The following is a 15,459-nucleotide window of genomic DNA, read 5'->3' on the forward strand; positions in this document are numbered from 1 at the left end:
CTTAAGGCCACATGTGTGAGGGCATTAAAATCATTTTAATGGTTTTATTTGATATTTCTAAAGCATAACTTTAAAAGCTGTGTATACAGTATTAAAATAGCTAGTTAAATTGGTCAGCTCATTAATGTGTATCAACGTGTATTTTCTGAGCTCCTCCATTGTGCAAAACCCAGTGTAAAGACTGGAGAAAGAAGTTGTAGTCTCTATCATCATCCTCAGATATGAGAGCTTCTGAGAGGATGGACGTGGAGCCTGATTGACAGGGCTCACCCCCGAGTCTGTCCTATGTAGAGCCTCAGAATCAGGGTAAACAAAGCTGGGATGAGACTTACATGAGCTTGTATATGTAAGAGTGTGTAACATAGAGTAGGAACTCCGTGTAAACTGTCAGTATCAGATACAAGCACACAGGTAAGTCTCATAGAAAACAGAAAGTGGTAGGAGGAAGGTTTTCCAGCATGGATGTCAAGACAGTGTTGAGGGAGGGAAGTATGCAGCAGTATCTGTGTATTTATTCAAAGAACTAAATGATTCAGGGGAAAAAAATCATCTTTCATATGTGGGAAATACAGTTAAGTCTGGCTTTAGTGGTCCTTATTTAGTTGTCTGTGCAACAGTTTTAGGACTATGGAAACATAATCCAAGACTAAAATCAGATTTTTAAAATCAACTGACCTTCAGGGACTTCCCTAGCTGTTCCCAGCTGTCCAATGGCTAAGACTTCAAGCTCCCAAAGCAGGGGGCCTGTGTTTGATCTCTAGTCAAGGACCTAGGTCCCACATGCTGGGAGGAAGACTGAGATCCCGCGTGCCCCAACAGAGACCAAAACAAATAAGTAAAATCAGCCGATCTTCAAACTTTTATAGTTTACATGCACAGATACAATATAGAATGCCAAAAGTAGCAATACACTATTTCTAGCTTCTAAAGTGTCAGTGCTTTTTATTAAAGGGTATGGTATAAATCCTTTGATACAGCTTGAGGGAATCAGAGCTCTAGTCAGCCAGCCAGTAATTTTGACAGAAGACTATTTTGTTTGAATCACTTGAGTAATTGTGGCTGTGTTAATTGACTTGTGGTATAGTGACAGGTCAGAGAAGGCGATGGCACCCCAGTCCAGTACTCTTGCCTGGAAAATCCCATCGACAGAGGAGCCTGGTGGGCTGCAGTCCATGGGGTTGCTAAAAGTCAGACATGACTGAACGACTTCACTTTCACTTTTTGCTTTCATGCATTGGAGAAGGAAATTGCAACCCACTCCAGTGTTCTTGCCTGGAGAATCCCAGGGATGGGGGAGCCTGGTGGGCTGCCGTCTATGGGGTCACAAAGAGTCAGACACGACTGAAGCGACTTAGCAGCAGCAGCAGCAGCATAGTGACAGGTGGGCTTCCCTGGTGGCTCAGTGGTAAAGAATCCATCTGCGATGCAGTAGACCTGGGTTCAATCCCTGGGTCAGAAAGATCCCCTGAAGAAGGGAATGGCTACCCACTCCAGTATTCTTGCCTGGAGAATTCCAGGGACAGAGGAACCTGGCAGGTTACAGTCCATAGGGTTGCAGAGAGTCAGACACGACTGAGTGAGCATTACACACATATACACCATATTAAAAGGAAGATTTCTTTTTTTATTTAAATTTTAATATATTTATCTATTTCATTTTTGGCTGTGCTGGGTCTTTGTTGCTGTGCACAGGCTTTCTCCAGTTGTGGTGAGCAGGGGCTACTCTTTGCTTTCTCTAGTTGCTGTTCTCGGGCTTCTCATCTCTGTGTCTTCTCTTGTTGCTGGGCACAAGTTCTAGGGAGTGGGACTTCAGTGGTTGCAGCAGGTGGGCTCAGTAGTTGTGGCACCAGGCTTAGTTGCCATGAGACATCTGGGATCTTCTTGGACCAGGGATTGAACCCATGTCCCCTGCATTGGCAGGTGGATTCTTTACCACTGAGCCACCAAGGAAAGCCCCTATTTGTATTCTTTATGACGATAGTCATTCTGACAGGTGTGAGGGAATAGCTCATTGTGGTTTTAATTTATATTTTCCTGATAATTAGTGATGTTGAGCATCTTTTCATGTGCCTGTTGGCCATCTGCATTTCCTCTTTGGAAAAAATGCCTATTCAGTTCTTCCTATTTTTTAAATTGGGTTGTTAGGGTTTTTTTATGTTGAGTTGTATGAGCTGAAGATTTATGTTGGATATTAATTCCTGTTGGTCATATCATTTGCAAATAATTTTTCCCATTCAGTAGGTTATCTTTTCCTTTGCTGTGCAAAAGCATTTAAGTTTAATTAGTTTCCAGTTGTTTATTTTTGCTTTTACTGCCTTTGTTTTAGGAATGGATCCAATAAAGTATTGCTATAATTTATGTCAAAGTATGTTCTGCCTATGTTTTTCTCTAGGAGTTTCATGATATCTGGTCTTACATTTAGGTCTTTAATCCATTTTGTGTTTATTTTTGTATATGGTATTAGAGAATGTTCTAATTTCACTCTTCTACATGTAACTGTTCAGTTTTCCCAGCACTGCTTATTGAAGAAACTGTATTTTTGCCATTGTATATTCTTGCCTCCTTTGTTGTAGACTAATTGACTATAATTGTGTGGGTTTATTTCCAGGCTTTCTGTCCTATTTCACTGATCTGTGTGTCTGTTTCTGTGTCAGTAGCATGCTGTTTGTATTTCTGTAAAAATTTTTTTAAATTTATTAATTGAAGGAAAATTGCTTTACAATATTATGTTGATTTCTGCTGTACAACAGTGTGAATCAGCCATAGTTATACATACATCCCTTCCGTCTTGAGCTTCCTTCCCCTCCCCCAATCTCACCCCTCTAGGTCATCACAGAGCACCAGGCTGGGCTCTCTGTGTAAATAGCAGCTTCTCACCTGCTACCTGTTTTCCATATGATAGTGTGTGTATGTCAAGGCCACTTTCTCCGTTCGTCCCACACTCCTCCCCCACTGTGTCCACACGTCCGTTCTCTACATCTATGTCTTCCCTGCAAATGGGATAAGCAATGCCACTTTTCTAGATTCCATACATATATGTTAATATACGATATTTGTTTTTCTCTTTCAAACTTACTTCACTCTGTTTAATAGGCTCTAGGTTCACCCACTCAGATCAGAGATCAGATCAGTTGCTTAGTCGTGTCCAACTCTTTGCGACCTCATGAATCGCAGCACTCCAGGCCTCCCTGTCCATCACCAACTCCCGGAGTTCACTCAGACTCACGTCCATCGAGTCAGCGATACCATCCAGCCATCTCATCCTCTGTCATCCCCTTCTCCTCCTGCCCCCAATCCCTCCCAGCATCAGAGTCTTTTCCAATGAGTCAACTCTTCGCATGAGGTGGCCAAAGCACTGGAGTTTCAGCTTTAGCATCATTCCTTCCAAAGAAATCCCAGGGCTGATCTCCTTCAGAATGGACTGGTTGGATCTCCTTGCAGTCCAAGGGACTCTCAAGAGTCTTCTCCAACACCACAGTTCAAAAGCATCAATTCTTCGGCACTCAGCCTTCTTCACAGTCCAACTCTCACATCCATACATGACCACAGGAAAAACCATAGCCTTGACTAGACGAACCTTTGTTGGCAAAGTAATGTTTCTGCTTTTGAATATGCTATCTAGGTTGGTCATAACTTTCCTTCCAAGGAGTAAGCGTCTTTTAATTTCATGGCTGCAGTCACCATCTGTAGTGACTAGAACTGACTAAAATTCATTATTTTTATGGCTGATTCTACACATGGATGGGATTCCTTGCTGGCTCAAATGGTAAAGAATTTGCCTGCAATGCGGGAGACCTGGGTTCAGTCCCAGGGTTGGAAAGATCCCCTGGAGAAGGGAATGACAACCCTTAACCATTATTTTTGTATTTTGTATCTCCAGTATTTTTGCCTGGAGGATTCCATGGACAGAGGAGCCTGGCGGGCTATAGTCCATGGGGTCCCCAAAAGTCGGACACGACTGAACAACTAACACTTTCAACACACTACACATGGGCATCATCAGATGGTCAAAACCAAAATCAGACTGATTATAAATGTACCACATTTTCTTTATCATTCATTGTATTACTTTTTTAGTTAGCAAAAACAATAAAGAAATTTATTTTGGAATTTATTCTGGAAAAAAGTGCTTGCTGACCCCTAGTGGTATCTTTTAGTTAGCACACACTTATTTGTTTTGAAATAATTTAGATTTAACTTAGGTTAAAACAACAGTAAGAGAGAAATGGAGAATGTAATCTAATATCAGGATGGTTCAAACCTACACGTTATTTCCCTCTGAATATAGAGGTAACTAGGGAAAGGGAACAAAGAAGTCACAGTGAGGTGAATTATCTACCTTGGCAGTTTTGCAATTCTTAAAGCATAACTTGTAGAATTTATATCTGAAATAATTTTTTATACCATGTGTTTGAGTGTTTTAGTATCATAATAATCACCTTTGTTTAAAATTAAAACTTTTCATCTGAAAAATAAAAGCTTTGGTTTTCCCTTAGATATTGGATCAGAAAGGTACACTTTTAGTTTCACCATTCGTGATTCAACAACCCATTTTGTAAATGCAACATCCTGGGGCAGTGAAGATTACATCAGATCACTTTCTGACAGCTTTAGGGTCGGTGAGTGTGGTAAGTTGGCACTGATTCTTAAACTGTTTCTCTTACAGTATTAGTCCCATGATATATTTGTGGTAACTACACTGAGGGCATCGGAATGAAATAAGACACAATTCTTATTCTCAAGAATCTTATCAGAAAAAGTCAAGTGTTAAGAGTATAACAAGGCATTCAGCATTTAGTTGAAACATACAAACAGAATAATCACATACTTTTACTAGGAGCTCTGTGATCTTTGGTTTATTTCTGTTTCACTTTGCATCAGTCCCTCTTGTGACTGTAATCATATATCATTTTGTAAACATAAAATAGAACTGCTAAGTAGACTTTGATAAAAGATGACATGAATTTTTGATGGAATTTTAAGAAATTTTTAGTCTAAAATAGCAAATCTTCATATCCTCTGCCTACCCCAGTATCTCTGTGATAGTACAGTATTGTATATTCAAAAGAACAGGACTTTGGGAACAGGTAGCTCTGGATTCAAATCCAAATACTAACACTTATTTACATAGTGGCTTTGAGAAAATTTCGTAATCTTGTTGAGCCTCAACTATAAATTAATACCCAGTAGATTCTTATCAATCTTAAATGAGACAGTGTGCCTGGTATGAAGTGTAGAACTTAGTCGCTCAGTAGATAACAGCTCTAGCCTCATATAATAAACAAGAAAGCAGTATACCAGCTCTCTTTCATGGTAGAAAAAAGAAGAGAAAGAGTAACACAGACAATTAAACTATTCCTGTCTAATCCTGCAATATCTAGCAGCCTATTACCCATACTGGTTACTCAGCACCCAGTCACACTATTAACTTTCAGGGTTATATAGTATTTTGCTAACTGAATAATAAGGTAATTGGACATATGGCCTGTGAAGGCAGAAAACTCTGGAGACATCTCAGGGCCCAGGACAAGCAGAAGCATCTGTGGATGCATGCCAGAACAACACTAACATAGACCTGAAGATATATTCGATAGTAACCTGCATTCCACACTGATGCTTGTTGTCAGGACGAGTGAGATGAGGGATCGTAAGGATGTAAATCTGATGATGCTTATAAAAGTAAATAAGAGTTTGGTGTGGCTGAGTAAAAAGATTATAGATTTTTGAATCAAAACAATTCTAACTCTACTACTTTCTTGATATAACACCTCAAGAAAATTATTTAACCTCTGTGAACTTCAATTTCTTCACGTGGAAAAAGGGATAATAAAGGGATGGTTGTGTGAGGAATTAACAAAATGCAGCACAAAATGTCTAACATAGACCCATAGGAAATGGAAACCCAAAAATACTAAGTCATAAAGCTATAAGTTGTAGGTTTCAAATCAGGACCCAGATTTTGCACTGCTCTTTCTAACTACCACTATTGTTTTTGAGAACAACTGTGAATTGGGTGAAGATCAATTTAACTGTTCATTTTATAGCAGGGTATGTTGTAATCACATCAAATGTTCTGTATAACTAATCAACAAAGTAATATTTTTTAACGAAATAATATTAATGCAGGTCAAATGTCAGAATTTAAACACAAAGTATAAGAAGTATCATCTGAGATCAAATTGATTGGTCATACACTAGGATTCCATTGCTCACAGCAAAACAAGAAAAAAATTGTGAAGGATATTAACAGCAACTCAAAATTAGAAATAATATTGTAATGTTCATTGTTATGTACACTTGTTTTTTAAATTTATCCTGTTACTTTTTTGGTAATAGCATCATATTTTCCCCTCTGTTATAGTGATAATTGAGAATCCTCTGATCCAAACAAAGGATTTAGAAAGAGAAGAAAAGTTCAGTCCTGCAACTCCTAGGTAAATCTAGCACAGAGGTCAACAACCTTTGTGCCCGAATGATTATTACTAATAGGTTTGTGTATGTCAGATTAGCTGGGAGTGGTGTAGGGGCTTCCCTAGTGGCTTAGATGGTAAAGAATCTGCCTACAATGCATGGGTTCTGTCCCTGGGTCAGGAAGATCCCCTGGTGAAGGCAATAGCTACCCACTCCAGTATTCTTGCCTGGATAATTCCATGGACAGAGAAGCCTGGCAGGCTACAGTCCATGGGGTCATAAAGAGTCGGACACGACCCAGTGACTAACACTTTCACTTTTTTCACTTACTAAAGATGTGTGTACTTTAGGTTGAAAATTCAGAGTTTAATTCTGCCACACAGTATTTATCTTTGATTATCAAATAATTTACCTCGACATAGGATCACATTAAAAATGACTTTATTTTTAATACTTTGATTCTCATTCTTCCCTGGTGGCTCACATGGTAAAGAGTCTGCCTGCAATGCAGGAGACCTGAGTTTGATCCCTGGGTCAGGAAGATCTCCTGGAGAAGGAAATGGCTACCTACCCCAATATTCTTGCCTGGAGAATCCCATGGACAAAAGAGCCTGATGAGCCCCAGTCCATGGGGTTGCAAAGAGTCAGACATGACTGAGTGACTAACACTTCACTTCTCGTTCTTAGATTTACAGAAATTTGACTCTAGTCACATTAAACCTGAAAAATGAAAAGATAAATCTTAGAAGTCATATATCCATTTTACATCTCAGTTTATGGCTCTCTTCACATGCCTTGCTCTCTCAGTTCAGGTTTCCAGGAAGCAGAATTCAGAGACTTCTGTGCAGGTGGTTTGTTGAGGGAGAGCTCTCAGAAGCAGCCTGGAAAGACAGCTGTAAGGGAGGAAGGAGTGTTTAAAGAGGCAGGTTCAGCAGAAGCCCCACCTCGTCCTGACCCAGGTGGGAGCTCTGGAGTATCAGTTTCACCTCAGAGTGCTACCCTCTGAAGAAAGGTGCCTGGGCTTTGGTACCCTGAGTTTACAGGTTATTGGCTGAAGTCTGCCCATGTTCCTATGGAGGCACTTCTGGCTGAGGGCAGATCTAGAGAGAGGGTGTAGCTGGTGAAGGGCTCAGGTGGGCACAGCAGTCTCTACTACACGCACCTGCACACCTTTTGACCTCATCTTACAGGCCTCATTTCTCTGCAGCCACATGGAGAGTCCTTACTTTGTGAACATCCTGGCTCATTCTGAGCTAATAGCATGGCATGTTCATGTCCCTCTGCAGAGAACAGTCTTATTTGCTCTTCTCTTCACTCAAGTGTTGGGCTTCCCTTGTGGCTCAGCTGGTAAAAAATCTGCCTGTGATGCAGGAGACCTGGGTTCAATCCCTGGATTGGGAAGGTCCCCTGGAGAAGGGAAACGATACCCACTCCAGTATTCTGGCCTGGAGAATTCCACGGACTGTATAGTCCATGGGGTTGTAAAATCTGACACGACTGAGCGACTTTTACTTTTCACTCAAGTGTTAGTTTAAATGTCATCTCCTTAGGCCTTCCATATCTGCTCTGTAGTAGCCCATCCAGTTCCCATTACTAGGACTTAGTCCTGTACACAGGGTTATAGGCACCATCATAACAGTGGCGCTAGTGGTAAAGAACCTGTCTGCCAATGCAGGAGCCACAAGAGACGTGGGTTCAATCCCTGGGTCAGGAAGATCCCCTGGAGAAGGAAATGGCAACCCACTCCAGTATTCTTGCATGGGAAAATCCCATGGACAGAGGAGCCTGGCAGGCTACAGTTCATGGGATTGGAAAAAGTCAGACACTACTGAAGCAACTTAGCATGTAATACTGATCGCAAGCCTGGATCATTTGATGAATTGTTCTTGTCTGTCTCCCTCTCTCGCATGTGAGACTGTGAGGTCATAGGTCATTGTCTGTCTTCCTCACCACTTATCCCCCGGGGCCTGGACTGTGGTCTAGCACATAGTTGGCTCTCAGGAAGTGTTTGTGGAGTGAAGGCATGAGTGAAGGGGGAGAACACTCCTGGCAGAGGGGACAAACACAAAATCTCCTGGCCTTTTCCAGAACAGTTAGTCATCTAAACCTCATGAAACTGTTGATATTCAACTTTTTTTCCCTCTAAAATAATAGTTTCATAGCCTCGGAATCTGATGTGGCTGGAGTATAGGTAGGCAGAAGCAGCAAAAGAGGGAAGTGGAGACCCTTCACAGACAGCTTTGCTTTTTGTTTCAACCCAGAAGATCTTTGAACGGGGAAATAAGATATGCATATTCATGATTTAGGAAGGTCACTTTGGCTACCTGAGGATGACCAAGTGTAGGGGAATAAAGCTTAGGAGACAAGACAGTAATTTGGGTAAGAAGTTATGAGGTAAACACCTAAGGCAGTAGCAGGGGAGGAGGCGGGGGTGGCTGGAATAGAGGGTAAGAAAGAGGCTCCATGGAGCACACTTGGAAGCTGACTGGCCAAAGGGAAGAGCACCTCAAGTTCAGTGTGTGCATAAGGTGCATCTGTTTGCTCCTACAGAGCTTCAAAAGTGAAAGTCGCTCAGTTGTATCCGACTCTTTGCGACCCTGTATAGTCCATGGAACTCTCCAGGCCAGAACACTGGAGTGGGTATCATTTCCCTTCTCCAGGGAATCTTCCCAACCCAGGGATCAAACCCAGGTCTTCCGCATTGCAGGCAGATTCTTTACCAGCTGAGCCACAAGGGAAGCCCAAGGATACTGGAATGGGCAGTCTATCCCTTCCAGCAGATCTTCCCGACCCAGGAATCGAACTGGAGTCTCCTGCACTGCAGGCTAATTCTTTACAAACTGAGCTATCAGGGAAGCCCACAGAGCTCTGAAGAGGTCAGGAAAGCATGTAGGTGGCACAGTCAGTGTCACAGAGATGGAGCTCAACCTCCTCATAACACACAATGTTTTAGAGTGCTTTTACATCCTTTTTTTTTAAATTTTTTTACAAAGAAACTGAAACTCAGTTTATTGGGCAAGATTAGACTATTAGTGTGCTTGAAACTCAGACACAAATTGGTCTTTAAAATATTTTCTTAATGAAAATAGATTTTATACAAAAAGTATTTTACAGTTTTTCAAGGTTTCTAAGGGGACTTCCCTGGTGGTCCACTGGTTAAGAATCCACCTTCAAATGTCGTGAACGCAGGTTCAATCCCTGATCAGGAAACGAAGATCCCACATGCGGTGGGACAACTAAGCCCATGTGCTGCAACAAGGATCCCACATGCTGCAATTAGCACCCGAAGCAGCAAATTGGTCTTTAAAACACTTTCTTAATGGAAATAGATTTTATACAGAAAGTATTTTACAGTTTTTCAATGTTTCTAAGAGTGAAAAGTATAAATCTTAATATAGTTTTTAAAGTATAGTTTAAATTACAACCAAAATTTAACTGTGAACTTTGAAATATTTTTCTATTAGAAATCATTTGATATTAACTTTGTGTGTGTGTTTTTACAATTTAGCAATTATAAACTATTGCTCAGTGAGAATCACTCAACGGTAAAACTCTGTTCCAGTTACGAAGTGGATGCCAAGTTACTTTCTTTGATATATTTACCTGTTAAAGAGTCTTGTGATTATTATTCACTGGGTGACATTGTTGCGAATGGACACAGTCTTGATGGGAAAATTATTAATGTTCTTGCAGCTGTGAGGTCGGTAAGTTAAAACCCCAACAAAGCCCAGTTCAATTTGGTGGGGGAGTTCTAGCATAGTATTTGTGTTTGGAAAGTAGTAATCACTGAAGTAAAATTTTCTCTATATCTTGATCCATCCTCAGTTGAATTTAGAAAATTAAAGAAAGCAGCATTTTACCTGAGAATGAGTAGCAAAATAAAATTGTATTTGAATGTTAAATGCAGCACACAGTCATAAATGGTTCACTAACTATATGAGAGCTTTTCATACTTCAGTTAAACAAAGGCATGAATAGAAAGAGTAAATTCATTGACTTGACGATCTCCAGGAAGTTCTTTTAAATAATGTATGTTGAATAAATCAAGGAATTAATTCAGTGCATGTTCTCAGAGCTGCCCTGAGATGGGGGACAGAGTGAGAAACCCAGGGTGCTGTGGTAGGGGCCCTGTGAGCTATGGGTGCTGGAAAGCAGGGCAGACTGTCTCACCACCTTCTGCATCCACACCTCCCTCTTAGCAATTACAGCAAGTTTTGAACTCCATTGGACAGACTAGAGTCACTTGACAGGGAGCAAATTTACACAAAATAAAGTACACAAATAAGAATAAAGGAGCAAGAACAACTCTTCAATATACAAAATGAGGATAACCAAGGGGGGAAAAGGGAGGGAAATAGATTTAGATACTTGTAGTTACTGTTGTAAGTACTTGCTAATTGCATTTCCATGTTAAATAACTGCAAGAGTGTCAATCATCCCCAATGACAGGCCAACAGAGGCACCACCCCAACCCAGCGCAGCACAGTGCCTGCCACACAGTGAGCACTTCGTGTCAGTCAGGAATGAGGAATAAACACCCTACATGACAGTCTTGACAATCGGAAAAATCCCTTTCTGGGCAACTTAGGTTCAATCTTACTTAAAGGCAGAATATGATCTCTGAATTTCTCTGAAATTCTATGTAATGCCATCGTATTACAATGTAGTAAGAATTTTCTAAAACTCAGTGTGAATATAAAACCTGCATGGGACTTCCCTGGTGGTCCAGTGGTTAAGACTCCACACTTTTTCAGGGGCCCAGGTTCAATCCCTGGTCAGAGAATTAGATCTCGCCACAATGAAGATTCCGCATGTTGCCACTAAGACCTGGTGCAACCAAATAAATTAAAACCAAAAAAAATAAAACCCTACAACAGCTTTTTCCATGTCCCACTTCCGGCCTCTACTCTTTGAGTCTGGTACCACCTTTCATAGGATTATATTATTTCCTTTTCATGCCTTTCTACTCCCATTTTGCTTCCATCCCTCTTATATTTCCTTTTCTTTACATTTTTATTTAACCTGTTCTTTCTTCTGTCTCACCTCTACTTAGGTTTCTTCCCTTTAAAGCTCCTTTTCATGTCGTTTCCTTGCTTGCTGTGACAGGCTGTTCTTTTCTCTGACTCTGTAAACCTTCTCCTCTGTGGGCAGCTGTGACTCTTTCTCCAGCCCCTTCCCGTGGAGCTCAGTCCTGACAATAGATCATGGAGGCAGTGCACAGTGGGCAGCTGACTGTCCATGTTTGAGCCGTTGCTATGTAGCCATCAGAGGTGCCTGCTGGTCCAATTGCAAACTCCCTGAGGGCACAGAGGGGCCCCTGAATTCACCTCCACCATGATTTCTCTTACACCACAGTGTGGACTGAATCAGACAGTATATCAACACACATTCCCATTATGATCCCTCATGTGGTTCTTCCAGCTGATCCCTAAGAAGGCAGGAATGTGGTTATTGATAACCTGTACCTGGGCCAGCAAGATGCCTGGACAGGCGAATCCATCCAATCACTGAGCTCCATGCGGGCCCTATGCCAAGCCATGGGGACACACAGACATTGAAAGGAATCTTATACCCTCAGTGAGTCCACACAGCTGTCACCCAGGGGCCTGTCATGGAGTGTTTGTTCTGACACGTTGAAAAGGCCCCACAGTCTTTGGAGCACATATGTCTGTGTCTCTCTTCAATCAATGTGTGTACCTTTCAACTTAAATATAGAGCCTGGTGGGCTGCCGTCTATGGGGTCGCACAGAGTCGGACATGACTGAAGCGACTTAGCAGCAGCAGCAGCAGAGGTACAAGATACTTTTAAATACATATTAGTGAGTCTCACTATTTTGATATTTCTAATTTGTTGTTTAAAAGGTAAACATTTGAGTATTTCCATCAACAAATATTTAAGTACCTCTACAGCTATAGGTGAAGAAGAGTAACTGTTTCCTTCCATTTCTAAGGTTGGGGAGCCAAAATACTTTACAACTTCAGACCGAAGAAAAGGCCAGAGGTGTGAAGTCAAACTCTACGATGAGACAGAGTCTTCTTTTGCAATGATATGGTAACTCCCCACATCTGTTCCAAACTGAAATCTGTGCTATTATCGTCAAGTCAGAACATTTTCATCTCATCAAGAGGTGATGGATGTCATATCAGGAGAGGAGTGATGATAGGAGGAAATGGTATTAAAAATAAAACCTTCCTCTTGTGTGTCCAGTCATTACAGTCTATGATTACCTTAAAATGAGATCTTCTGATGGCATGGGATTTCATAGATGGATTCTATAGTAACTTACTTACTATCATACTCTTTTGTAACAAATGATCATTTACTAAGTCCCATTGATAAAGAACAAGACAGACTTTCTGTGATCCATTGGGTGGTACTCTGGAGCAGGCCATGGGAAGATGGTGAAGAAGCAAGTTTTGTCACAGATTGGGTTCTGTGGGGCAGGGCTACACCCTGAAGCATACCAGGGAATACTATGGTGGTGTTTAGACTCAAGATTGAATTTGAAACAGGCCTTCAATCCATCAGGTTCCTCAAGCAGTTTATCCATTATGGGGATAATCCCTTAATGGCATGAAAGAGTGACTTCACAATTTTTAGACTTGTAGTTACTCAGTTATAACTAGTGTGGAGTGACCTGGTGATAGGAAAAGAGGGAATGGAAGGAGCAGAAGTTGTTAGAGATGGATGTGCTGAAGGAATGCTTTCCATGGGTGTTAAATTTTCTGTGAAATAGGCAGAGTAGCCCTGAAAAATGCAGGAAAAACCAAAACCTTTCCTTGTGCCTTGGATCACATGGGGGATTATTAACCTCACCCATTAAGACATCCTTTTTCTGATAAATAACATGGTCACTGTCAGTGTTTTCTAATGTATTTAATTTTTGTCATTTCTTTTTTCACACATGCAGTTGGGATAGTGAATCTATTCTACTTGCACAGAGCTGGGTTCCACAAGAAACAGGTATCGCATACTTCAGTGATTGTGTTCAATATTTGTAATTTTTTATCCTCCAGTGTAATAATTTTAAAATGGCTTTTTCCCCAAACAGTAATATTTGCTGCAGATGTAAGGATAAGTTTTGACAAATTTCGGAACAGCATGACAGCAACTGTAATCTCAAAAACCATTATTACAACTAATCCAGGTAAAAAGCTATCTGAAAATTTTAATCCCTTTGGAAATGACTATATCATGTATTCCAATATTTGTATAGTGTGTTTAAGAATGAAAATAAAGCTTGGATTTCATTTGAGTTAAAAGTGAAAAGCTGCCTTATATGACTTTTAAAACTTACAGTAAACTGTATCTTTGATGTATTTACAAAAGAAATGTGAAAAGCCAGACTCATTTGTAAAGCATTATCCTTTGTGTTAATTTTGAGAGATCAATGCCATTGATTGGATAACCTAAATTATTGACCATTTAAAAATAAATTTGATTTCAATGCATTCAAATAATTTAGTGCTGGAGCATGGAGAACATGTATGTAGTATCACCATGTGATACTTAGTTCATCACTGTGAGTGGTTGTGAAGTGGTTACAGCTTGTCCCAGTATGAAATGAGGGGAGTAGGACTAGGGAGAAGAGGGGGTACCTTGATTGCATCCTAAGGTTGCTTGTAGCCCAGAGAGAAAGGCCCACTCAGCACCCCAGGAGAGCACAGAGGTCCCAGGGATGAATAATCCTTCAAAAGTCTTCAGTTCAGTTCAGTCCAGTCGCTCAGTCATGTCCGACTCTTTGCGACCCCATGAATCGCAGCACACCAGGCCTCCCTGTCCATCACCAACTCCCAGAGTTCACTCAAACTCACGTCCATCGAGTCGGTGATGCCATCCAGCCATCTCATCCTCTGTCATCCCCTTTTCCTCCTGCCCCCAATCCCTCCCAGCATCAGAGTCTTTTCCAATGAGGCAACTCTTCGCGTGAGGTGGCCAAAGTATTGGAGTTTCAGCTTTAGCATCATTCCTTCCAAAGAACACCCAGGGCTGATCTCCTTTAGAATGTACTGGTTGGATCTCCTTGCAGTCCAAGGGACTCGCAAGAGTCTTCTCCAACACCACAGTTCAAAAGCATCAATTCTTCGGCGCTCAGCTTTCTTCACAGTCCAACTCTCACATCCATACATGACCAGAGGAAAAACCATAGCCTTGACTAGATGGACCTTTGTTGGCAAAGTAATGTCTCTGCTTTTGAATATGCTATCTAGGTTGGTCATAACTTTCCTTCGCGTCTTTTAATTTCATGGCTGCAATCACCATCTGCAGTGATTTTGGAGCCCCCAAAAATAAAGTCTGACACTGTCTCCACTGTTTCCCCATCTATTTCCCATGAAGTGATGGGACCAGATGCCATGATCTTCATTGAAAAGTCTTAAGAGAATATAAATGTAGCAAGTATCATTTTAACTATGCACTCGCTCTACTGATTGATGACAAAGCAGTAACAGTGACTGAGAGCTATAAAGCAATTTTATATCTTTGACCAAACCATTATCAGAATTGTTAGAAGTGAAATTACTATGAGATATGGTATAAAATAGCAAGACTGGGTTTTAATATCAGTAATTAGATCTTGCTCATCTACTGCAGAAATATTGTCTCCTTGAAAGCAGTATCATGGGAGGTGATATGGCACTCATTGATTTGTTCTTGTTGAACTCTCATCTACTACACATGTGCTGTGTGCTGAGCACCGTTCTGGGTCCAGTGACCAAACACAGGTATCTCTCCTGCTCATGGAGCTCACATCCTAGCAGTGGGGAAACAGAATGAACAATTAGGATAACACATGCAAATTTTGGAATTTGAAATGATTGAGAAGTAAAAGAGAACAGGGTTGGGAGAGTCCAGAATGCCATGGTGTGCGTAGGGCAGGTTGCTTGTTTACATAGAGTGGTCAGGTAGGCACAGTGAGAGGGTGACATCTGAGCGGGGTGAGGGGGTGTACGGTGGCATTAACCATAGGAAAAGAGCACACCGGGCAGAGGAGCCAGCCAGTACAGAGGCTCTGCGGCCAGTGTGGCTGGAGCTGAAGGAGCAGGGCA

The 15,459-nt window shown here is 41.2% G+C and overlaps 1 protein-coding gene across 1 annotated transcript in view; it reads left to right on the forward strand.

Moving 5' to 3' along the window:
* MEIOB (meiosis specific with OB domains) overlaps positions 1-15,459 on the forward strand; it is a 37,382-nt gene that overhangs the window by 9,398 nt on the left and 12,525 nt on the right. The window contains exons 4-9 of the mRNA XM_027527587.1: positions 4,497-4,628; positions 6,362-6,434; positions 9,920-10,115; positions 12,363-12,463; positions 13,323-13,375; positions 13,464-13,559. Of these exons, the coding sequence (XP_027383388.1) occupies positions 4,497-4,628; positions 6,362-6,434; positions 9,920-10,115; positions 12,363-12,463; positions 13,323-13,375; positions 13,464-13,559 (651 nt within the window). The remainder of the gene's footprint in view (positions 1-4,496; positions 4,629-6,361; positions 6,435-9,919; positions 10,116-12,362; positions 12,464-13,322; positions 13,376-13,463; positions 13,560-15,459) is intronic.

This window comes from Bos indicus x Bos taurus, chromosome 25 (genome assembly GCF_003369695.1).
Source record: "Bos indicus x Bos taurus breed Angus x Brahman F1 hybrid chromosome 25, Bos_hybrid_MaternalHap_v2.0, whole genome shotgun sequence".
NCBI lineage: Eukaryota > Metazoa > Chordata > Mammalia > Artiodactyla > Bovidae > Bos > Bos indicus x Bos taurus.